General features: G+C 44.7%; 1 protein-coding gene across 5 annotated transcripts in view; it reads left to right on the forward strand.

Annotated features, from left to right (window-relative positions):
• Positions 1-26,040, forward strand: part of OXR1 (oxidation resistance 1) — a 556,560-nt gene that overhangs the window by 467,863 nt on the left and 62,657 nt on the right. For all 5 annotated transcript variants that reach the window (XM_069731767.1, XM_069731768.1, XM_069731769.1 and 2 more), the window contains 4 exons: positions 8,015-8,097; positions 18,993-19,100; positions 20,679-20,792; positions 21,543-21,695. In XM_069731767.1, coding sequence (XP_069587868.1) covers positions 8,015-8,097; positions 18,993-19,100; positions 20,679-20,792; positions 21,543-21,695 — 458 coding nt within the window. The remainder of the gene's footprint in view (positions 1-8,014; positions 8,098-18,992; positions 19,101-20,678; positions 20,793-21,542; positions 21,696-26,040) is intronic.

Genomic DNA, 26,040 nt, shown 5'->3' on the forward strand with positions numbered 1-26,040 from the left:
CAAGGGACTTTGGGACTGCAGAAATCCTTATCAGTAAGGTCGAGGTTGGCCCTCCAGCAATCGTACACTTATCACCTATCCACTGAATAGGCGATATTGTTGATTGGACAACCCCCTGGATCTAAATTTATGCTGGTTTATTTGGTGGTGATTCCGGTATGGTTGGAAATGATTGAACCATCATGTTTGCTCATAGTATCATAGAATGTTACAGGTGGAAGGGAGCTTCTGGGTCATATTGTCCAACCCCCTGCTCAATGCAGGATTCACTACACCATCTCAGACAGATGTCTGCCCAGCCTCTAGAGTAAAGACTTCCATTGAAGGAGAACTCGTTCAACTATTCCTCGTAGGACCTGCTTTGCAGTCTTCTCACCATCCAGGTAGCTCTTCCCTGAACTTGCTCCAGTTTTCAATTTTTTTTTTTTTTTTTTTTTTTTTTTAAATGTACCCAGAACTGGCACAGTATTCCAGATGAGGCCTGACCAAAGAGGAGTAGAGGGGGATAATTACTCTAGACTCTATGCTTCTCTTAATACATTCCAAAGCGGTTTGCCTTTTTTTTTTTTTTTTTTTTTTGCTGCTGCATCACACTGTTGACTCATGTGCAGTCTGTGATCTATTAGTATACCCAAGTCTTTTTCACGGTGCTGTTGCTTAGTTCTATTCCTCACATCCTGAAGATGTCCTTTTCGTTTTTCTTGCCCAGATGTAGATTCTTGCATTTCTCCCTGTTAAAAACCATTCTTAGTCGCTGCCCATGGTTCAAGATTATCTAGATCCTTTCTCTGTCTTCTTTAGTGTTGGTTATCCCTCCTTGTTGGTTCTCTGGGATTGGTCTCTTCTCCGCACAAGATCTAATGTCCCCACCCCATCATCCCAAACCAAAGTCTTTCTTCAAAGTTGTTGACCCGTAAGTGTTGCGTTCTCTTTAACCGCCTCATGCATCTCTTCTCCCCTGATAATAAGTGTATTTCATTATCGTCTGATCTCCTTGAAACCCAAACTGCTCCTTCAGGAAGAATAAGACGAGCGCTACGCCAGTTAATATTAAAAATGCATGACATGCAGAAAGATATTCTGAGAGGACCTTCATCTGATTGCCTGAACGGACTTCTCGTTGTCTTACGGGCTTGGAAAAGAACAAACATCCTGCATGCCCAATATTAAATCCATAATTCATTTCTTTAAGTACATATTTAAAAATGAGGTCTGTCCAGATATATTTAATATCCATAAGGCATATTTCTTAATTCAGTGGAGCTTTCCAGGGAGCCTACTAGTATATTATGAACGCGGTCAGGGCAATGGAGGTGCTGGAGCTCCGGCATTAATTTACAATATTGCTTCAAGTTAAATGAAAAACTCAGAGCAAGGGATACATAAGTACTTTAGTAACTCAATAATATGCCCAATGTGTGTGTATATTATATGTATCCCAAGATGGACATAAGGAGGACAAATCGGAAAAATATATATAACCAGACAGAGAACACACAACCGAACAAATGCCCAAAAATAAATTAAATTCAAAATAAATTTATTTATACAAAAATATATACCAATTGGTAGGGGGAAAAGAAACCAAAAGAGAGGCACAACACTGGTAGAATAATGGCGGAAAAAAAAATATATAATAAATGTAAAGCCAACCACAGAATTGAATGAATATATATATATATATATATCTTTTTATAATTATATATATATATATATATATATATATATATCTTTTTATAATTATATATATATATATATATATTTTTTTTTTCTACATATTTTTGTGTGTGTGTGTATATATATATATATATATATATATATATATATATATAAATAATATAATCATTCAATTCTGTGGTTGGCTTTATATTTATTATATATTATTTTTTTTTCCGCCATTATTCTACCAGTGCAGGATTGTATGCAGGGCCGGCTCCAGGTTTTTGAGGGCCCCGGGCGAAAGAGTCTCAGTGGGCCCCCCCCTCTTTAACACATACCACGATTCATGATGCAGATACAGCAGAGAAACATACCACAGCCAAGTAGCGTATAACACAGCCCACGTAGTATATAACACAGCCCACATAGTATATAGCACAGCCACGTAGTATATTGCCCAGCCACGTAGTGTATAGCACAGCCAAGTAGTGTATAACACAGCCACGTAGTATATAGCACAGCCATGTAGTATATAGCACAGCCACGTAGTATATAGCACAGCCACGTAGTATATTGCCCAGCCACATAGTATATTGCCCAGCCACATAGTATATTGCCCAGCCACATAGTATATTGCCCAGCCACGTAGTATATTGCCCAGCCACGTAGTATATTGCAGCCACGTAGTGTATTGCACAGCCAAGTAGCGTATAACACAGCCATGTAGTATATAGCACAGCCACGTAGTATATAGCACATCCACGTAGTATATAGCACAGCCACGTAGTATATAGCACAGCCACGTAGTATATAGCACAGCCACGTAGTATATTGCACAGCCACATAGTATATTGCACAGCCACGTAGTATATAGCACAGCCACGTAGTATATAGCACCGAGACGTAGTATATAACACTGCCCATGCAGTATATAATACAGGCCACGTAGTATATAGCAGCCCACGCAGTATATAGCACAGCCCACGCAGACGCAGTATATAGCACAGCCCACGCAGTATATAGCACAGACAGCCCACGTAGTATATAACACACAGCCACCCACGTAGTATATAGCACAGGCCCGGGCCGTGACGTAGTATATAACACAGCCCTCGTACGTAGTATATAACTCAGCCAGCCATTTAGTATATACAGACAGTCTAGGCTAGGACTGGCCTTGGTAACTGCTGAGTCTACGTGTACTAATGATAAACTGTGATATTTGATAAGTTACACCACATGTATTTAGATGCAGTAGGCGCTGGCAAATCGCGGCCTCGCAGCGATCCTAGTGGTCATCCCGCAGGACAATGTGTCGGTCAGAAGAGGCCATTACCTCTGAGCCCACCTTCTCACATTATGGTGATTTTTACATTGTGCCACATGGTTGGTAGGTAGGACTGAAATATATCTATAATGTGTGATCGCACCTTATATAAATAGGTCTACAGCAAACGCACGAGAAACAGAAAAACTTGCTGTGAGACTGAGTCAAGGCTTGGGCATAGTCAGTCACTGAGGACAACAGTTTACATAGCACAAAAGACAGGATACCCCATGATCTAGTCAAAGGACAACTCCGATTGTGAGGAAGTCTGTGCTGTGATTGGATGATGCTTCTGCGTGAGCGGGACAGAGTTTGTAGTGACTTCTACACATAAAGCCATTGCCAACGAGGGGTCAGAGGCGAAAGTGTTTTGCGTTTCTGTCTACATTGAGGGTGTGCTGCTGACACCAGTTGAACCGGTATTACTGACATGGAGCCCGTGTTATGGACTTGGGGTTTAACTGTATGTCAGGAAAGTCAGCATGTTTGGTGCACACGCTGCACTTCTGCAACCATGTCTGGTTGGGAGAAATTCCTGAAAAACAGAGTGGGATAGGAGAAACTATGGCCCCTGGAAGAGTCAGGCCATCAGCATACAAGAGGCTGACTGAACAAGGCAGACATGCCCAGATGGGACCCGTTATAGTAGGAGAGAGCCTCCCTTAGCGCCATAGAAGCACAGGAGGTTTAAGCAGGAGCGCATAGCCATCTTGGGCATGAACTGAACACCTGAAGGATTTTTAGTGAGGCGCACATTCATCCAAGCACCAGAAAAGCGTCCTGACGCTGTTCTGCAGAACAATTGCTTAGGAAGCACAGTGTGCCACTTTTTCTAGGTCCTGAGGGGGTCCTAAATGTTATGTCAATGCTACACCTGCTTGATAGAATGCGTAAGACTGGCAGTGTCCTGATGCTGCCATGTTTTCCAAACACCAGCTCCATATGCAAGCCTGTCATTACCAGCCGCCATACTAAATATCTCTTCTGAAGTGAATGTATTCTGCGTAGAGTGACACAGAGTGCAGACATATCCATTATACTGTAGCTGATGGGCTAAGCACTTCTACCCTATCAGCAATATGGCTTCTCTACAACCAGGCTCACAGCAGGCTGCATCCGACCCCCCACCCCCCGCAATGCATTGGGACCAGAAACTTGGAGGAAGACTCACTCTTCACTCACTGCTTCACTTCGCCGTTGCTTACGTTCCTTTGTGGACACAGCCTGGGACCGGGTGCACCGTCCGTGCACCTGACTGCTGCTCCTGCTCCTCTTTCTGGTTGGCGCTGCCTGCGCCTGCAGCTGGATCTCTTCTCTGAGCTCTCACACGACCGGAAGTGGCAGGACAGAGCGACTGCCGGCCTGGAAGTGACTCGTATCCATGGTGATGGCGGCGCCGGCCTTGACTGGTGAAACTCAGTCCCACGCCCGGTCCGGAAGTGACTCACTCTGCGTATCCATGGTGATGGTCCCGAGTCCGACTCCTGGAGGTGAGTATTCCTGCTTCAGCTGCGCACCGTAAATGGGCCCCCCCATCTCGCCAGGGCCCCGGCACTTGCCCGGGTACGCCGGGTGCTGACGCCGGCCCTGATTGTATGTTGCCCTGTCTCCTTGTTGTTGTGCCTCTCTTTTGGTTTCTTTTCCCCCTACCAATATTGCTTCAAGGGCTGAAAATTCATGAAGAGGCACCACAGCCTCTCATTTCTGGTGGTCCGAGTGGGTGCCTCAGAAACCCACCAACCAATAGTGTGGGGGGGGAGACTGTAAAATCACTTAAGGGCCCGATTAGCTAAGACTGGTGTTACGGACGCAAGTGTTCATGAAGAGCTTGCTGGAGAACGATGCTCCAGAGATGCACGCCACTTAATGAATTTGGTGCATCTTCTCATTGGTGTGCGCCTTGCCAGAAACGCTGCTCCAGTCACAAACTCTGACATGAAAAAAAAAAATGCAGACACTTCTGCAGAAATTGGCGTGAAAGAGTAGCTACTTCCTTTCCCGCTTTTGGCTCCCACCATTTTTGTAGAAGTGCTTCAAAGAGGCTCCGAATATTTTGAAAAGTCACTACTAGTGATGAGCGAACGTGCTCGGATAAGGTGATAACAAGTGTCTTCAGCGTTCTCGAACAGTATGCTCGAGTCCTCGCTGCTCGACAGCCGCGACACATGCGGGGATTGCCTGCTTGTTACACAATGCCTGCATGGGTTGTGGCTGTCTAACAGGCGCGTGGACTGAGCCATATGATTTGAGCACGCCGAAGACGCTCGGTTAGAACTCCTTATCTGCACGTGTTTTGCTCATCACTAGTCTCTACGTCTTTGTGTCACTCCTCGTTGTGTGTAAAATTGTGTGACTTCTTCTCAAAGCAGTTTCCTGGCACCAAAGCTTTGATGAATCGCTCCATTAAAGCTGTAGAAACTCCCCAACGAGAAAAAAAAATGCAAAATTGCAAATTTTTATTTTTTCTTGGTCATTTGAGTTTTGGAGCAGAATTGGTTCCAAATTCCAGGTAAATAAACTGGGTGCAGGTATCCCTGGGGCGAGGTATGGTCATATAAAGTTGTTTAGAAACTAATCCGCTTCAAGCTCTGCATTAAAAAACAATTCAGATATACTGTCATTTTGATTTGCCTGAAAATCTACATCAAAATAAGTTGAACATCTATCCTATGGTGCTGTGATTTCACTGGTGCAAATACGGAGCTTATTAGGTGATGTAACGAGGCAGGTTAGCCGGTCAGGAATCGGAGAAGGCAATGTCTGTGATGGGAGATGCAGCTAGAATCGTGGACAAACACTTGAGTCTTTATATCCGTATGGGGAACATACAAGTTACATAGTCATGATCTCTTTGGTTAGGTCTGATTCTGGTGCTAACCACTGAGCCGCCAGGATATTTGCATCAGTCACGTCCTGTTATTGCTGGATCTTGGGAAGATCTAGCACTAGTGATTCAGTACAATGCAAATGATGCCACCGGCGTCGCTGACAGATGTGGTCTCTAGAAAGAATAGTGGTGTGTTGATATTTTTTTTTTTTTTTTTTTTCCTTTTCTGTATATTTTCTCTATTTTTGTAACGCTGCCGTCACCCGATAGAGAAGGCAGCTGCACGGACAATTGCTGGGGATGGTTTGCTGCCTGGCAGTTCCGGTGACCTCCTCCACCGTGAGTGACTCTTCTAGGAAACAGCTGAGATTCTCACTTGTTAAATTCCCTTTGGGATCCGGGAACTCGTGTATTGTGTGCAGCTTCCAGGCATAAAGGGGGATGCCGGGGAATTGAAGGAAAAAAAAAAAATCAGTCCAAGAGAAATGTGCTAAAATAGCAAATGACCATGAGGGTATGTTGCTGCGGATCCGCAGCGGTTTTGACGCTGCAGATTTGCAGCTGTTTTCCATGAGTTTACAGTACCATGTAAACCTAAAACAAAAGTCTGTGCCTCTGTTTTTTACTTGTGGAGGTGTTGTACACCCATGTGACTGCTGCAGCCGATCACTGGCCTCAGTTCAGTGGTGATGTTTGGCACAAAACTTACTGAGGCCAGTGATTGTCTGCAGCGTTGAACGTACGGTACAACATGTGATGGTGAGTACAAGTCCTGGCGCAGTGGAGAACGTAACGGGTGAGTTATGGTTCTGTATTCCTTAGGGGACTTGAAGGTACAGTAAGACTCTGACGAAATCCGGAGCCATAATGTGACTGCCTACATGAGTACTAATAAGGAGCCTCCACCTGGAGTTTTTTTGGGAAAAAACCCTTCACTTAGTCTTCTACTTAGCAGCCGCCGTCTTCAGCTTTTCCTGGCGCCACTCTGGTCGGACCTAAGCAGTTTGTGACCTGCCAGCTGCCCCAATGTTTGGTCACCTGGAGGTCCCTGCAGGTCTGAGAGTCTCTTACTGGATCGTACAGACTTACATTGAGGGCTTGTGATTGTTACCTCTGAATTCTGGTCAGTCAGAGGTTGCTGTCACAAGATGGCGTTGCGAGACTGGAGTGGTGAATATAATATTGGGGGCAGGGATCTCTGATTAGGAGCCCCGGTGCAGCTCTGAAAAAAATAAACTTAAATGGCCTCATGACCAAATGGAACAGTGACATGAAAAAACGATGGATCAAGGCCTGTTTGCTTTAGACACTTTGTGTGACCTCGTTAGGAAGGAGCATGGTTGAGTGGAGTGCCGCAGTACCAGGCGCCAACATTTTGTTGGAAAATGATTATAGATGACGTAAGCTTCAGGTGCATTTAAGATTATCGTGAGCAAGTGCTTGTTTCATGATTATCTTGTTGTGTAAATAGGCTGCCGATGAGTAAGTGAAAAGCTCATATAGACAGGACTTGTGCTGCCGAGAGCGCTCATATATAAACAGGACTTGTGCTCCCAAGAGCGCGCATATATAAACAGGACTTGTGCTGCCGAGAACAATCTCTCGCGGTCTGCCTGTGTAAACAGGATTTTTAAAACAACCGTCTACCTTTACGTCTTAATGAACCCTTCTAAAACAAAGTCAATTTATCCAGCCAGAATTACTATGATAACGTTTTTTAAAGCGTCAATGTTGATACAATCTCACTCCTGTACGATATCTTTTAATCCTTTTTTCATACTTCATCTTTTTGGGCTTTTGGTGGTAAGGCTTTGAGTGACTTCCGTGCGACGGTCTCCTGGCTTCTTTCCTCCTGGTGGTTAGTGACGGGGTAATCCTTGTGGCCCGGATCTGTCCGCTGATCACACGCCGCACACTGTGTATATATTTGCCTCCGCGTTCTCGCATAATGGCCATTTTCACTGCTTGATAATAGGATGCACGGCCGGAGCTGATGTATCGCACTTGTCACACTACTTTATATTGGTTAGCGGAAAAAAAAAAAAAAAACCGCAGGCAGCTGTATTTCTGTGACTCTCCAGTTACAGCGAGCGTATAAGTGGTGAAATAGATGTCTGCCTGCCGCGCGCTGGTCGCCAGCCTGTGACAATCCTGACGGGGGAACATGAATCTAACACGTAGCTACCCTCTCTATCCTGCAGATACCGGGCAGAAAAAGACCCTGGAGAAGAAAGATGGGAGGCGGATGTCCTTCCAAAGACCAAAGGGAACCATGGAGTACACGGTAAGCTTTGTTCTGTGCACTTTAATGTATTCACCCCCCACCACCAGCCTCCTCCTTCCTCTGTGGAGTGTGCCAGTCACTGACTGGTCTCTTACTGGTATTTTTTTGTGATGTGCCCAATTTGCATTATTCGTGCCCTAGCTGATTTGGCAGCCATAAATTATGGATCGGAGGGACATGATGGAACTCTACCTTGACCTTGCCAGGGATAATGGACAACCTTGCATCCTTCCTCCAGGTCACTGAGCTGACGCTTTTTAAAGATTTTTGGCTCCTCTTTCTCCGTAGCTTTGGAAAATGGAGCCTTTCTGACTGCCGTGTTCTTGAAATGACCCTCAAAACCCTGCTGCAGTCACCGCTTCCTATCCTGTTACTATGGGAAACCGAATCCGAAATCCTGCCGCTTCCAGAAATCCCAGTCTGTTCCATCAGTCTCTGCCTCGCGATTGTTCACAATATTCTCTTGTATATTATTGCTTCCTGCTTGTATCCATTGTACATGTGTCCGGGCTGTTTGTCTAGGATCGTCTGTATCGTGTATATTCCTAGAATTCACAAGATTCGCTCCGTCCTACTGGATTTAACAAGATCATTTTTACAGCTTTTAATAAGTACGCGTACAGGTGTGACTTGTACAGTAAATAGATGTAGAAATCGTTTTGCTTTTTTTTTTTTTTTGCAGTTTAAAAAAAAAAAAAAAAAAAAAGGTGCACGTGTCATTACAGCAACGATATCACTATACCGAGGTGTGCTGTATAGAAGGGTAGGATGTGATATACAGAGAGAAAGTTTCATAGTCACATTAGTTTACCTATTTAGGGTTGTCCCACCTGGGCCGCTGTGATGGATGCGGTCTCAGAAGGCAAATAAACATATTATAAAAAGTATTTATTTTAATGCCATGTATTCTGGACTAAAAAAATATACGTTTTCATTACAGATTCTGCAGTGTGCGCCTGATTATAGTCTGGGTTGCATTCTATCGCAGAATGAGTTAACTGAGAAACCATCAGTGAACTGCTACAACATAAGTTTGCAACTTTTATATTCATCCAAATATATATATATATATATATATTTATTTATTTATTTATTTTATTTTTTTTTTTTTTCCCTTTCAAAGCTCAAAATATGGATTTACGTAGGGTTAAAAAAAAATGCTTGAAAGGGTATTCATGTGCTTTAAGAAGGGATGCAATTAATTTTACTGAGGGGCCACATGAGACTGCGTGTGTTTTGGAGCGCTGAACCAATAGGCTAAAACTAATTCTCAATATAAAATTATTACTATGTTAATATTGTATCGTGATAATGATTAGTATTAAATATGCCGACAGCCCCCATATATCCAGTATGAGCCCCCACACTGTAACGCACAGAAGACGAACCTCCTCTCGTCACTCGCGTCCCCTCCTGTGCTCCGGTGTGTGCGGTGTGCACGGACGCTCCGCACAGCAGATGGGATGTAGTGGCGCCACAGATGCTGAATGGTGGGAGAAGGAGCTGGCAGCCCCCTCCTCCACCATTATATTCACCTCTACCTCCATCCTGAGGAAGCGGATAGATGTGAATTCGGGATGCGGACTGTGGGCCACTGTCAGCCCTTCAGCTCACCCGCGGGCTGCACTCTGCCCAATTTTGGTCTGGTCTGTTTTTTCCCTCATCTGTACAAAAGTCTTCCCTGCCGCTTCTGTGCACTTGTTCCATGGTTAACACTTAAGTATCAAGTCATCGGCCATAACATCTGCTTGGGGGAGCTTGATGATACTGCTAATGAAAATAAAATATTGAAAAAGTGTACACGGCCTTCATTATCCCGATTCCCGATACACCTATAATAGAAATTAAGCAAATTAGGAGAAAATTAATAATTTTTTTTTTTTTTGTTCCAGTCCTCTACCTTCCTGAAGAGGATATTTGTATATGATTCCCATAGGTGCATTGCACGGCCTGTAAGGGCACAGTCAGACGGCCATGTTACTCTCTCATCGTAAGGCCGGGATCACACATGCGAGAAATATGTCCGTTTCTCGCATGTGAAAGCCAAGCTCTGGCGCCTGCACTTGGGAGCGGAGCGTGCGGCTCCATGTGTTGCTATGCAGCTGCATGCTCCGCTCTGGAGTGCCGGCGCCAGAGCTTGGCTTTCACATGCGAGACACGGACGTGTTTCTCGCATGTGTGATCCCGGCCTAATCTTCAGACTGGCCGGCAGCTCTCCTGACCGAAGCATGACAGCTGCATAGAAATATATATATATATATATATATATATGCCCTAACCCACCTCTTCAACCTATCACTAACTTCTGGCACCTTCCCTTCTGCTTTCAAACATGCCACAATCACGCCTATCCTTTAAAAGCCAACTCTCTATCCAACTGCTATGTCCAGCAATCGCCCAATATCGCTGCTCCCATTTGCTTCCAAACTCCTGGAGCAGCACGTCCATGCTGAACTTTCCTTCCACCTCTCATCTAACTTGCTCTTTGACAATCTACAATCTGGTTTTCGCCCCCATCACTCAACTGAGACAGCCCTGACCAAAATCACCAACGACCTACTTACCGCCAAAGCTAACGGACAATACTCTGTACTCCTCCTTCTAGACCTGTCCACTGCTTTTGACACAGTTGACCACTGCCTCCAACTGCAAATCCTCTCCGTCTTTGGCATCAAAGACCTCGCCCTATCCTGGATCTCCTCGTACCTTTCCAACCGCACATTCAGCGTCTCCCACTCCCACACTACCTCCTCATCTCGCCCCCTCTCTGCTGGAGTCCCCCAAGGCTCTGTTCTAGGACCCTTAAGGTACCGTCACACTAAGCGACGCTGCAGCGATACCGACAACGATCCAGATCGCTGCAGCGCCGCTGTTTGGTCGCTGGAGAGCTGTCACGCAGACAGCTCTCCAGCGACCAACGATGCCAGTAACCAGGTAACGCAGGGCCGCGCTTAGTAACCCGATGTTTACCCTGGTTACCATCGTTAAAGTAAAAAAAACAACCACTACATACTTACCTACCGCTGTCTGTCCCCGGCGCTGTGCTTCTCTGCTCTGGCTGTGAGCGCCAGTCAGCCGGAAAGCAGAGCGGTGACGTCACCGCTCTGCTTTCCGGCCGCTGTGCTCACAGCCAGAGCAGGAGGAGTGCAGAGAAGCAGAGCGCCGGGGACAGACAGCGGTAGGTAAGTATGTAGTGGTTGTTTTTTTTTTTTTTTACTTTAACGATGGTAACCAGGGTAAACATCGGATTACTAAGCGCGGCCCTGCGCTTAGTAACCCGATGTTTACCCTGGTTACCAGCGAAGACATTGCTGAATCGGCGTCACACATGCCGATTCAGCGATGTCAGCGGGAGATCCAGCGACGAAACAAAGTTCTGGCCTTTCTTGCCCGACCAGCGACATCACAGCAGGGGCCTGATCGCTGCTGCCTGTCACACTGGACGATATTGCTAGCGAGGACGCTGCAACGTCACGGATCGCTAGCGATATCGTCTAGTGTGACGGTACCTTTACTCTTCTCAATCTATACACTCAGCCTGGGACAACCAATAAAGTCTCATGAATTCCAGTACCACCTTTATGCGGACGACACTCAGATCTACCTCTCTGGCCCAGACGTCACCGCTCTGCTGTCCAGAATCCCAGAGTGCCTATCAGCCATATCCTCCTTCTTCTCCTCTCGCTTCCTCAAACTCAATGTGGACAAATCTGAACTCATCATCTTTCCTCCATCCCATAGATCTTCCTTATCTGACCTATCTCAATTAACGACATTACGCTTTCCCCTGTACCGGAAGTCCGCTGCCTCGGAGTAACCCTTGACTCTGCCCTATCCTTCAAACCACACATCCAAGCTCTTTCCACCTCCTGTCGCCTCTAGCTCAAAAATATCTCCAGAATCCGTCCTTTCCTCAACCGTCAATCTACTAAAATGCCTGTGCACACCCTCATCATCTCCCGCCTCGACTACTGCAACTCCCTTTTCTGTGGCCTCCCTGCTAACACCCTTGCACCTCTCCAGTCCATCCTTAACTCTGCTGCCAAACTAATTCATCTCGCTCCTCGCTACTCCTCCGCTTCCCCCCTCTGCAAATCCCTTCACTGGCTCCCATTCCCTCAGCGTATCCAGTTCAAATTACTAATACTGACCTGCAAAGCCATCCATAACCTGTATCCTCCATATATCTCTGAACTAATGTCCCGATATCTTCCCTCATGTAATCTCCGGTCCTCCCAAGACCTCCTTCTCTCTTCCACACTTATCCGCTTCTCACCCAACCGCCTCCAAGACTTCTCCCGAATATCTCCCATCCTCTGGAACTCTCTGCCCCAACACATCCGACTATCAACCACATTCGGATCCTTCAGATGGAACCTGAAAAGCCATCTCTTCAGGAAAGCCTACAGCCTGCACTGACCCCGCTGCCTCCTCACCAATACCGGAGCTACCCCCTCACATCGCTGGAGCTCCTGCAACCCTCAACCTATTGTCTCCTTCCCCATAATCCTGTAGAATGTAAGCCCACAAGGGCAGGGTCCTCGCCCCTCTGTATCAGTCCGTCATTGTTAGTTTGCTTACTGTAAGTGATATCTGTGATTTTTATGTAACCCCTTCTCATGTACAGCACCATGGAATCAAAGGTGCTATACAAATTATTAATAATATGCTATCTCGCTCAGATCAGGAAGGCAGACCGCCAGTGCGAGGATTTCGGTGGTAGTAATACGGCTGTGAGGACAATCTTTCTCCTTAGACCCCCTGTCAGTGGCTTCTCACCCAGCCAGATCAGATCTCATGCTTTGCACTGATGATGGAGCTAACGCTCTGAAACACTTGTATAATTCCAGTTTCTGGTTTGGTTTCTTATCCTAAATCATGTGACAAGGTTACAGGGTCGATAATCACTTTTAGGCTTGCTACATCCAATAAGTGGCACTAAATTTCCTGTCTTCTTCCTCTCTGATAAAGCCTTTTTGTATGCTTGGGTTCCCAGAAGAGGATTCCACAACCTGTAAGTCTCCTTGAGCTGATTTTGGTACTTTCCACAAGGAGAAGCTTTACCCCTTGCCCTTCACTTCAGCAGTTAGTTATCCCCTTTAGCTTACACAATGAGCGGGCTGTAGTTGCATGAATTTGCATTATTAGGTAATTCTCCAATTATTTCTGTTGAGTGCTTTTGTTAAAATTCTTCTCCATTCAAGTCTCGGTGCCCGGGAGGAACCAGTTAGGTGACTGGTGTTGGCACAACAAACCTTCACTGGTCACATGCTGTGCTCCACATCACGGTCTGTGCTCTTGTTCTCGAACGTATGACCTTGTGCACTGAATTTGGTTTTGAATATCGAAATGTTCCGTCTTATAAAAACAGCGGTGACCCGGCTTATCGAGACATGTAAGATGGCGACATACTCCAACCCGTGACACATTGCCAGATAAAAAGAACCAGTAGCCTGCATAGCAGCCACATTAAATCTGCAGACATTACACTGTCCCGTGCTGGGGGTGGGTGCAATGGGCACGACGTGCAGAGTCCGTTCTTTAAAAGTTGGGTTTTAAGCGACAATTGTGACTTTCTTTGCTCCTCTCTCCTGTACTCGCACAGGGAAGAGTGCGAGCAATAAAGGAGCAGAGCGGAGAAGGTCACAGCGTGCGATACTGGCAAGACTGCCGGTCACATCAGCTACTAGGACAGAATGAGCAAGGCAGACACGGTGTCACAGTATAGAAGGTAAAGGACGAAGATTCATAGCTATATAATCTAACAAAACCAAAAAAGTTACTCAAAACTTTGGGCCAAGTATCATACTATTTTGTTTGTTTTTCTATCCATTATACAGTTCCAGTGATATGGGCCTTTTTATTTAATTCTGTTTATATACTAAGGGGGTGTGGCTCACTAAGAAAATGCAAAACAGCCTAAGGACACGCCCCTATGTAATGGCTGTGAGCCACGCCCCTATGTAAATAGTAGCATAAATTAAAAAAGCCCATATCTCTGGATTGAAAACGACCCTGAAATATTTGGGATCAGCAGGAATAAAATAAGAGGAAAAACTGTCGACTTCTCACCTGGTGACAGATCTTCTTTTAATAAATGGCCTAAAGTTCAAAAAGTGTTTTTGTTTTTTTATTTCTCTCTCTCTGCCATTCAATTTATGCCATCGTCGTGAGTAATTTATTTTATTGTTCACATCTTAGGCTTCCAGTGCTGAGTTTGTTTTTGTTTTCTTCAGTGCTATTGTTAATGGTCTTTACCAATGGGGTGTGGCCACAAAATTCTGGGGGAGTGTCAGGTTTTTCTGCGCAATTACTTTGGGAGCCGCACCCAATTAAAGACCATAAAAAGTATCACTAAATGAAAATGCCCTTATCTCTGCTACTGTGTGGCGGGCAGAATGAAAGAAAAACAAAATGGAATACTGAGGTGAGCAGAGGGAAGAAAATAAGTGCAGACACTTCTCATCTACTATATAAAGCTGAGTGTGTGTGTGTGTGTGTGTGTGTGTGTGTGTATGTCCGGGATTGGCATCTGCACCGTCGCAGCTACAGCAACAAAATTTTGCACAGTCACACGTCTGGACCCCGAGAGCGTCATAGGCTATATTGTGAGGTGAAATTTTAACCCCGCGCTTTCCAATTCACCAAACAATTTTGCCCCTATCTTCATAATGGGAAAAAATGAAAGGAAAAGTGTAGGAGGCAAATTGACAGCTGCTAGATGTGAACAAGGGGGACTTAAAGAGTGAGAGCGATGGCGCCAAAGAGTATATACCGTACAGTTGCTAAGGTGGGGCCTCGACATGGGATACTCACCACACACGGGGATATGAACACACACAAAATGCGCCACACACTACCACGTGCTTGAACACATATTACCCTCAGCACACATTTCACCACAAATACACCAACCTCGCCACATAAAAGTCAAAACACAAAAGTCGCCACTCAAAACTCGCCACGCGCAGAACTCGCCACATGCAAAAACTAGGCTCTTGCAAAACTCGCCACACGTGCAAAAGTCGCCACGCAAAACTTGCACACGCGGAAAAATTGCCACATGCACAAAAGTTGCAACACATGCAAAAGTTGCCTCACACAAAACTTGCACATACTCAAAAGGCACCACACATAATACTCGCAACGCGCAAAACTCGCCATGCGCAAAACTTGCTGCACACAACTTGCTACACTAACCTGTCACATGCAACTCGACACACAAAAAGTTGCTACATGCATGTTGCCACACAAAACTCATCTCACAAAAGTCGCTACATGCATGTCGCCACACGCAACTCAACACACACAACTTGACAAACGAAACTCGCCCTAAAACACACACAAGTCTGGTATTATCCTTCAAAAATAAAAATCTGATTAATAAGCAGACAAACTACAACAATTGCACCATATAGGAAATACGGCAGCTGTCAGTCACATGACCTGTCTATTATGTGTATGTGTGAGCTAATATATACTGCCAGGGGGAGGGCTTCCTGTTGGCTGGGGATTTATCAGGCTGCCAATTTAGCTTACAAATACTGAGGTAAAAATACTGAGCAAATAACGTGTAAACGAGGTCTAATACAGGAGGAGATGACACACAGGTATATACTATATACAGGGGAGATGACACACAGATATATACTATATACAGGAGAGATGACACACAGGTATATACTATATAGAGGAGGAGATGACATACAGGTATATACTATATACAGGAGGAGATGACATACAGGTATATGCTATATATAGAAGATTGACATGCAGGTATATACTATATGCAGGAGGAGATGCCACTCAGATATATACTATATACAGGGGAGATGACATACAGGTATATACTATATACAGGAGGAGATGACATACAGGTATATGCTATATATAGAAGATGACATGCAGGTATATACTATATGCAGGAGGAGATGCCACTCAGATATATACTATATACAGGGGAGATGACACACAGGTATATACTATATACAGGAGGAGATGACATAAAGGTATATGCTATATATAGAAGATGACATGCAGGTATATACTATATGCAGGAGGAGATGACACACACCAGGTATACACTATATACAGGGGAGATGACATACAGGTATATACTATATACAGGGGAGATGATACACAGGTATATACTATATACAGGAGATGACATACAGATGTATACTATATATAAGGGAGATGACAAACATGTATATACTGAGGTGATGAGGTGAAAATGAGAGGTGTGAGGTGAAAATGAAAAGGTGTGAGTGCAAAATGAGAGGAGTGAGGAAAAATAGTGGAGTGATCAGAAAATGACAGATGTGAGGTTGAAATGACAAGTGTTAGGGGGGAATGAGAGGAGTGAGGGGGAAAATGAGAGATGTGATTGGGAAAATGAGAGAAGTGACGTGCTATAACTAACCACAGATATTTACTATGCCCAGGCAACGCCGGGCTCTTCAGCTAGTTTTAAATAAAGTTGTGGCCCTTAGAAGGGAAGGAAGGAGGGGGGGGGTCTGTGCTCGCTGCGGCCTCTGGGGGGGGTCTGTGCTCGCTGCGGCCTCTGGGGGGGGTCTGTGCTCGCTGCGGCCTCTGGGGGGGTCTGTGCTCGCTGTGGCCTCCTGGGGGGGGGGTCTGTGCTCGCTGCGGCCTCTGGGGGGGGGGTCTGTGCTCGCTGCGGCCTCTGGGGGGGGGGGGGGGTCTGTGCTCGCTGCGGCCTCTGGGGGGGTCTGTGCTCGCTGTGGCCTCCTGGGGTGGTCTGTGCTCGCTGCGGCCTCTGGGGGTCTGTGCTCGCTGCCACAATCCTCCTGCATGATGTCCTTATAACCAGGCAGGGGAGCTGCATTATCAGCTTGTCTTGTGCTCAGCATCGCCTTCCTTGTAATAAACTTTGTAATTGCCATATTCTATTGTTTGTTTTATTGTTTAGTTCCTTGTTTCAGAAGATTAAATCTACCAGTATAAATGACAGAACGGAGCAAACGTCTCCACGTATTCCAGCCTGTATTGTGCGGAGGAGGAAGTCAGACATGATGACGGTGCGTTACTGACTGCCCAGAGCCATGATCTATAGCGGCCCTTCATCCCTACAAGATGAGCGCCTGACTGTTCTACCGTGAGGTTTCGGATCCTTTTTCCCGTGTCACATGCTATACTGAAACAAAACGTGAAGCGGAGGATCTGTCTGCTCATTTAACGTGTGTTTTAGTTACTACTTCAATCACGGTGGCTCAGTGGTTAGCACTGTTGCTTTGCAGCGTTGGGGTCCTGGGTTCCAATCCCACTACGGACAACTGCAAGGGGTTGGTATGTTCTCCCCGTGTTTGTGTGTGGGTTTCCTCTGGGGTCCAAAGACATACGGATAGGGAATTTATACTGTGAGCCCAATGGGGACAGTGATGATGATGTCTGTAGAGCTCTGCAGAATATGATGATTCCATATAAGAAAGCATAATAATGGGATCCTCTGTTATTCCTATTGGAAATATATGAATACATTATCCTGTGTTAATTGCCACTCTTTGGCAGAAGGTGGCATGTCTACGTGGTCTGTGCTGAAAGCTTGTTGGCACACATCCTATGGACGAGAGGATTGTAAGGCTCAGTTATTTTATTTTTTTTAATAAGATTTCTTTATCTATCTCGGAATAACATTTCCACAATTGACACCTAAAATGCTGTGTGGCCCCTAAAACAGAGGTTGGGCCCCCCCCCTCAACCTCTGTTTTAGGGGCCACACAGCATTTTAGGTGTCAATTGTGGAAATGTTATTCCGAGATAGATAGATGCTTTTTACATTTTTGCCCCAGTCAAGACCAGCACTGTCATTTCTGGGTCTGTTGTAAAGCAAATCAGTAACCACAATTAGCAATACAAATCTGTACACATTACATGGATCTTGGACCAAAGGAGGCTGGTGTAATTGCTGTGACAATCCTTATCAGACTTGCCAACACTGGACATACCAGCATGTCTGTCATGTCAGCATATTTTTTTTTTTTATTTTTTTTTTTGTAGTATTTTCCCATCGAGATAAAAAGGACTCCGAAAACACACGTCTTTAATTTTGCTGGGGTGATCTGGCCATAGTTCTGTTTCCCTACATCAAAAATGTAGGCTATATCTCGTATTGTAAAAGATGAGCATTTTATGAGTCCATGTGAAGTGACAGATCACACGAGTCATTTTTAGTCTAAGCCCAGCCTGACTGACAGCTGCAGCTTGTACAGAGCAGTGTGAGATCTCAGCAGGGAGGAGGGACACTGAGGAGCTGTCAGTCATGGTATATGGATGGATCTAGACTTGTCGCGTTTCATAACTCGTGTCAGACCAATTGTATAATCCATTATTATTAAGTGGATAGCGCGAATTGGACACTGAAAGGCGGCTGATCTGCAGAGCGGCTGGTGTAGGCAGATTGTTGCAGGAGATTGTGGCAGAACTCCTGGTGTAGGGTAACTATGCATTGATACTGACTACCATCGCAGGAGCGGCAGTTTGTGCGTGTCTCGCACTCCATGTCCTGCCACAACCCCCGTCCTACTCATGATCTCCACTGTTTTAATTAACCTAGTGACTAACCCCGTAGACAAAACTAGTCTCTAAATTATTGAAGGTGTTTAATGGATTTTTGTTTTTTCATTATTTTCTTTATTTGCTGGAGAACTTCCATTTAAGATGAGTGACACCAGTAGATGCCGTTCTTTATAACTTCTTCTTTTCTTGTCTGTTATGTTTTATGGCAGCTTATCGGACTCCTGTAAATGCCGATCTTCCACAACGTGCTCCGTCCTTCAGTCGGGTTGTTGGCGGCATTCTCCCCTTCGTTAGGCTCTGCTGTTACCTGACTGATGAGGAAACCTGCTGACGTCTGCTTTCTTTTTCTCTACTTTCAGGTTGAGTCCAGAGATTCCTTAAATAGCATCGCTCTGAAGTTTGATACTACACCCAATGAGCTGGTTCAGCTGAATAAGCTGTTCTCCAGAGCCGTTGTTCCCGGACAGGTATGCGCCTTGCTCTGCTGCTTGTAGAGTTTTTGATTTCCGCAGATCTTTTCTGTAAGTATTTGCTAGCTAGGGTTTGTTTTTGCTATGTTTATAGCACGAGCTAATGAGAATTGTTTTTTATTGTTAAGGGGTATGTGCACACAAGTGTCTTAGGCGGGATTCACCTGTATAAGAGAATCTCTGCAAATGCGCTCCATAAAATGAACATGATACACAGCAATGTGAAGACGACGCTGCTGTGCACATGGTCCGTCTTGTCACTTTTTAACCACTTCAGGGTTCGGAATCCGTGAAGCCGTTACAAGGAGTGACCTGCTCATCCAGCGGGCAGCTTCCACTGGGAGCCGCTGCAAGAACAACTAAAGCCGTTCCACCGGCACTTTCCTAAAACGTCTTCACCTGGGAAAACCCAGCATCTAAACTGCTCCGTGTGCACATGTTGGACTGGAGTGTGAAGTCATTGACTTATTGGGGTGTCTAACGTGGGCAAGGCTTATTTTATATAAAAGGGGTGCTGTAATCTGTAGGAATGCTCAGTAGCAAGTGCTAATGTTCTCTGCAAATATTACACATGTCCAGGTGATGATCAGGAGGATTTGCCAAGAATGGAAGTTTAGCACTTATTCCTTCACTGATAGGAGGTAAATTGTTTGATCTCTGGAGGTCTGACTACTGCAATTCCGAGAACAGGACGACTACATTGGTGTAGGGGACAAGCTTGCGCACCTCCACTCTATTTGTTTTGTTTTTTTTTTTTTAATGGGATGATCAGCCTAGCACATAGCATGAATGTGTCCCGCATTCACACGGACAATGACTGGAGTGGTAGTACTCGCCCTCCGCCTGAATGAGGAGGATGTGGAGCACAACCTCCTCTGTCCTGTTCATCGTCTGAGACATTCAGAGAAAGCTGAGGACAGCGCTCGGCTGTTTCCAGCAGAACCTCGATCTCATGATTGCTGGGGGTGCAGTGATCAAACCTCCCAGGGTTTTCTGGTAGATGATGACCTTCAGTCTACGGGGGGTGGGACCTGTTTATTGTCCATGTAATGGATGAATGTCCTCGGCTCGCTGGACACTGGCTAATACATGAATGTGACGAATAGAAAACCTCTGCTCACCCACAGTTCCCTATATTAATGTTTGGCAATTGTTGCACACGTTGATCATTATGTCTGTTCTGCTATTATGGAAGTAAAGTGATCTATGCAATAACCTCATTGCTGTGATTTCATGAGCTGAAGCTACATTTAAAGGGAACCCAACGGCCGGATTGACTACCATGAACTAATTTACTTGGCTGCCTTTTATCTTTTATAGCCGACTACTGGCCCCGCCATTGTAGGGGACAAGCTCACAGTATAGGGAGAGCCTCACTTTATCAAACCTGATCCATACCATGGCAGGGCCTTTAAAAAAGATAAATGCAGCCATGTAATTAGATTATAGGTCTCCCTTCTGCTGCCAAGTTCCCTTTGCATTTATAGAGCTTCCACAACAGATGAGCCACAAAGTGGCCAATAATGTCTATATTTATTTTTTTAGAGAAAATAATTTATCTTTATTATTTATTAGCTTTTATATGTACCGGATCCAGACTACATCTCCAGCGTGGAAAGCTCTCCATCAATTAGCCCCATAAGTCCTCTGTCTCCAACCTCATCTGAAGTTGAATTTGAGAAAAGCGCAGTAAGTAAAGATGTATAGATCCTTTTTTTTTTTTTTTTTGTGATCTTCCCTCCAAAAATTAAATGCTAATGGCACCTGCTATGTAGATGCAGAAGGTGCACGAGTGTCCTCCCTTTTGCAGAATGACTGTAAGGGTTGTGTAGTTCATAGTATTAAAGGGGCATTAAACATAAAAATATCCAAGCATCCCCTCTCTTAATCACTTCCACTCCTTTGATCCTCCTGAGTATTTTATGCAGAATTCTGTGTTTAAGCTGTCACATCCGCCTCCTCCTATTATTTCTTTTTCAATATCCTGTATGTAAGCTGGGAAGTGGGAATAATAAAAAAACAAAAACAAAAAAAAACACAACCTTCTCTTATTTCTAATATATAGTCCCATAGATTTACTTTGCCCATTTTGATCTGACACTGTCCAAGGGAAAATATCGGACATGTGAACTATCCCATCGATGCTCATAGGTACAAGTGCGATCCGTAAGAAACCTGGATAGCACTCGTACAATAAAAACTGGCTTCTAAATGAGACCTGTGACACAGGTGACTGCAGCAGGAGCCTCTCCCCTATTCCTTGTCTGCAGTAAAGCAATAGGATTAAAAAGCAAACTAACCCTTCTAGGATTTCTACTGCCCATCTTTTATCAGTCTGGAGCATTGTTGTATGGACAGGATCCTCTCCAGTTAACGTGTAGTTCATTCCTAGATCAGGTGTTAATAACTTCTTTAATTTTTGAAATGTTGTTGTTGCAGGACCGTGATCACAGTCGCCATAAAGAGTCCACGTCCTGCCCAGCCTATTCTTCCATCCGGCCATCTAGGGTGGTGTCCTCCACATCGGAAGAAGAAGAAGCTTTCACGGAGAAGTTCTTGAAAATTAATTGCAAATACATAACTGATGGAAAGGTAATCTGCTGCATTATGTCTGATGTTTGGCTAAAGCTCACCCGGTAGTTTATCAGGAACCAGATTACAAGCCCAGTCTTGCCGCACTAATCTTTCACCACAAATGTTTGGATTCTCACGTAATTTGTCCAAGTATTCCTTTTTTTTTTCTTTTTTTTTAACCCCTTCATGACCCAGCCTATTTTGACCTTAAAGACCTTGCCGTTTTTTGCAATTCTGACCAGTGTCCCTTCATGAGGTAATAACTCAGGAACGCTTCAATGGATCCTAGCGGTTCTGAGATTGTTTTTTCGTGACATATTGGGCTTCATGTTAGTGGTAAATTTAGGTCAATAAATTCTGTGTTTATTTGTGATAAAAACGGAAATTTGGCGAAAATTTTGAAAATTTCGCAATTTTCACATTTTGAATTTTTATTCTGTTAAACCAGAGAGTTATGTGACACAAAATAGTTAATAAATAACATTTCCCACACGTCTACTTTACATCAGCACAATTTTGGAAACAAAATTTTTTTTTGCTAGGAAGTTATAAGGGTTAAAATTTGACCAGCGATTTCTCATTTTTACAACGAAATTTACAAAACCATTTTTTTTAGGGACCACCTCACATTTGAAGTCAGTTTGAGGGGTCTATATGGCTGAAAATACCCAAAAGTGACACCATTCTAAAAACTGCACCCCTCAAGGTGCACAAAACCACATTCAAGAAGTTTATTAACCCTTCAGGTGCTTCACAGCAGCAGAAGCAACATGGAAGGAAAAAATGAACATTTAACTTTTTAGTCACAAAAATGATTTTTCAGCAACAATTTTTTTATTTTCCCAATGGTAAAAGGAGAAACTGAACCACGTACGTTGTTGTCCAATTTGTCCTGAGTACGCTGATACCTCATATGTGGGGGTAAACCACTGTTTGGGCGCACGGCAGGGCTTGGAAGGGAAGGAGCGCCATTTGACTTTTTGAATGAAAAATTGGCTGCACTCTTTAGCGGACACCATGTCACATTTGGAGAGCCCCCGTGTGCCTAAAAATTGGAGCTCCCCCACAAGTGACCCCATTTTGGAAACTAGACGCCCCAAGGAACTTATCTAGATGCATAGTGAGCCCTTTAAACCCCCAGGTGCTTCACAAATTGATCCGTAAAAATGAAAAAGTACTTTTTTTTCACAAAAAAATTCTTTTAGCCTCAATTTTTTCATTTTCACATGGACAACAGGATAAAATGGATCCTAAAATTTGTTTGGCAATTTCTCCTGAGTACACCGATACTTCACATGTGGGGGTAAACCACTGTTTGGGCACATGGTAAGGCTCGGAAGGGAAGGAGCGCCATTTGACTTTTTGAATGAAAAATTATCTCCATCGATAGCGGACACCATGTCGCGTTTGGAGAGACCCTGTGTGCTTAAACATTGGAGCTCCCCCACAAGTGACCCCATTTTGGAAACTGGACCCCCCAAGGAACTTATCTAGATGCCTAGTGAGCACTTTAAACCCTCAGGTGCTTCACAAATTGATCCGTAAAAATGAAAAAGTACTTTTTTTTCACAAAAAATTTATTTTCGCCTCAATTTTTTCATTTTCACATGGGCAATAGGATAAAATGGATCCTAAAATTTGTTGAGCAATTTCTCCCGAGTACGCCGATACCTCATATGTGGGGGTAAACCACTGTTTGGGCACACGGCAGGGCTCGGAAGGGAAGGCGCGCCTTTTAACTTTTTGAATGGAAAATTAGCTCCAATTGTTAGCGGACACCATGTCGCATTTGGAGAGCCCCTGTGTGCCTATGCAATGGAGCTCCCCCACAAGTGACCCCATTTTGGAAACTAGACCCCCCAAGGAACTTATCTAGATGCATACTGAGCACTTTAAACCCCCAGGTGCTTCACAGAAGTTTATAATGCAGAGCCATGAAAATAAAAAATAATTTTTCTTTTCTCAAAAATGATTTTTTAGCCTGGAATTTCCTATTTTGCCAATGGTAATAGGAGAAATTGGACCACAAATGTTGTTGTCCAGTTTGTCCTGAGTATGCAGATACCCCATATGTGGGGGTAAACCACTGTTTGGGCGCACGGCAGGGCTCAGAAGGGAAGGCACGCCATTTGGCTTTTTAAATGGAAAATTATCTCCAATCATTAGCGGACACCATGTCGCGTTTGGAGAGCCCCTGTGTGCCTAAACATTGGAGATCCCCCACAAATTACCCCATTTTGGAAACTAGACCCCCAAAGGAACTAATCTAGATGTGTAGTGAGCACTTTGAACCCTCAAGTGCTTCACAGAAGTTTATAACGCAGAGCCATGAAAATAAAAAAAAAAAATTATTTTCTCAAAAATGAATTTTAGCCCGCAATTTTTTATTTTCCCAAGGGTAACAGGAGAAATTTGACCCCAAAAGTTGTTGTCCAGTTTCTCCTGAGTACGCTGATACCCCATATGTGGGGGTAAACCACTGTTTAGGCACATGCTGGGGCTCGGAAGTGAAGTAGTGACGTTTTGAAATGCAGACTTTGATGGAATGCTCTGCGGGCGTCACGTTGCGTTTGCAGAGCCCCTGATGTGGCTAAACAGTAGAAACCCCCCACAAGTGACCCCATTTTGGAAACTAGACCCCGAAAGGAACTTATCTAGATGTGAGGTGAGCACTTTGAACCCCCAAGTGCTTCACAGAAGTTCATAACACAGAGCAGTGAAAATAATAAATACGTTTTCTTTCCTCAAAAATAATTTTTTAGCCCAGAATTTTTTATTTTCCCAAGGGTTACAGGAGAAATTGGACCACAAAAGTTGTTGTACAGTTTCTCCTGAGTACGCTGATACCCCATGTGTGGGGGTAAACCACTGTTTGGGCACACGTGGGGGCTCAGAAGGGAAGTAGTGACTTTTGAAATGCAGACTTTGATGGAATGGTCTGCGGGCGTCACATTGCGTTTGCAGAGCCCCTGGTGTGCCTAAACAGTAGAAACCCCCCACAAGTGACCCCATTTTGGAAACTAGACCCCCAAAGGAACTTATCTAGATGTGTGGTGAGCACTTTCAACCCCCAAGTGCTTTACAGAAGTTTATAACGCAGAGCCGTGAAAATAATAAATACGTTTTCTTTCCTCAAAAATGATGTTTTAGCAAGCAATTTTTTATTTTCTCAAGGGTAACAGAAGAAATTGGACCCCAGTAATTGTTGCGCAGTTTGTCCTGAGTATGCTGGTACCCCATATGTGGGGGTAAACCACTGTTTGGGCACACGTCGGGGTTCGGAAGTGAGGGAGCACCATTTGAATTTTTGAATACAAGATTGGCTGGAATCAATGGTGGCGCCATGTTGCGTTTGGAGACCCCCTGAAGTGCCTAAACAGTGGAAACCCCTCAATTCTACCTCCAACACACCCCTAACCCTTATCCCAACTGTAGCCGTAACCCTAATCGCAACCCTAACCCCAACACACCCCTAACCACAACCCTAACCCCAACACACCCCTAACCCTAACCACAACCCTAATTCCAACCCAACTCTAAGGCTATGTGCCAACGTTGCGGATTCGTATGAGATTTTTCAGCATCATTTTTGAAAAATCCGCGGGTAAAAGGCACTGCGTTTTACCTGTGGATTTACCGTGGATTTCCAGTGTTTTTTGTGCGGATTTCACCTGTGGATTCCTATTGAGGAACAGGTGTAAAACGCTGCGGAATCCGCACAAAGAATTGGCATGCTGCGGAAAATACAACGCAGCGTTCCCGCGCGGTATTTTCCGCACCATGGGCACAGCGGATTTGGTTTTTCATATGTTTACATGGTACTGTAAACCCGATGGAACACTGCTGCGGATCCGCAGCGGCCAATCCGCACCGTGTGCACATAGCCTAATTCTAAAGGTATGTGCACACGCTGCGGAAAACGCTGCGGATCCGCAGCAGTTTCCCATGAGTGTACAGTTCAATGTGAACCTATGGGAACCAAAAATCGCTGTACACATGCTGCGGAAAAACTGCACGGAAACGCAGCGGTTTACATTCCGCAGCATGTCACTTCTTTCTGCGGATTCCGCAGCGGTTTTAGAACTGCTCCAATAGAAAATCGCAGTTGTAAAACCGCAGTGAAATGCGCAGAAAAACCGCGGTAAATCCACGATAAATCGGCAGCGGTTTAGCACTGTGGATTTTTCAAATCCGCTGCGGAAAAATCCGCATAGGACCAGAATACGTGTGCACATGCCCTAACCCTACCCCTAACCCTAACCCTAGCCCTAACCCTACCCCTACCCCTAGCCCTAACCCTACCCCTACCCCTAACCCTACCCCTAACCCTACCCCTAACCCTACCCCTAACCCTAGTTCTTAC

The sequence above is a fragment of the Ranitomeya imitator genome, chromosome 6, assembly GCF_032444005.1.
Source record: "Ranitomeya imitator isolate aRanImi1 chromosome 6, aRanImi1.pri, whole genome shotgun sequence".
In the NCBI taxonomy this organism is placed as follows: domain Eukaryota; kingdom Metazoa; phylum Chordata; class Amphibia; order Anura; family Dendrobatidae; genus Ranitomeya; species Ranitomeya imitator.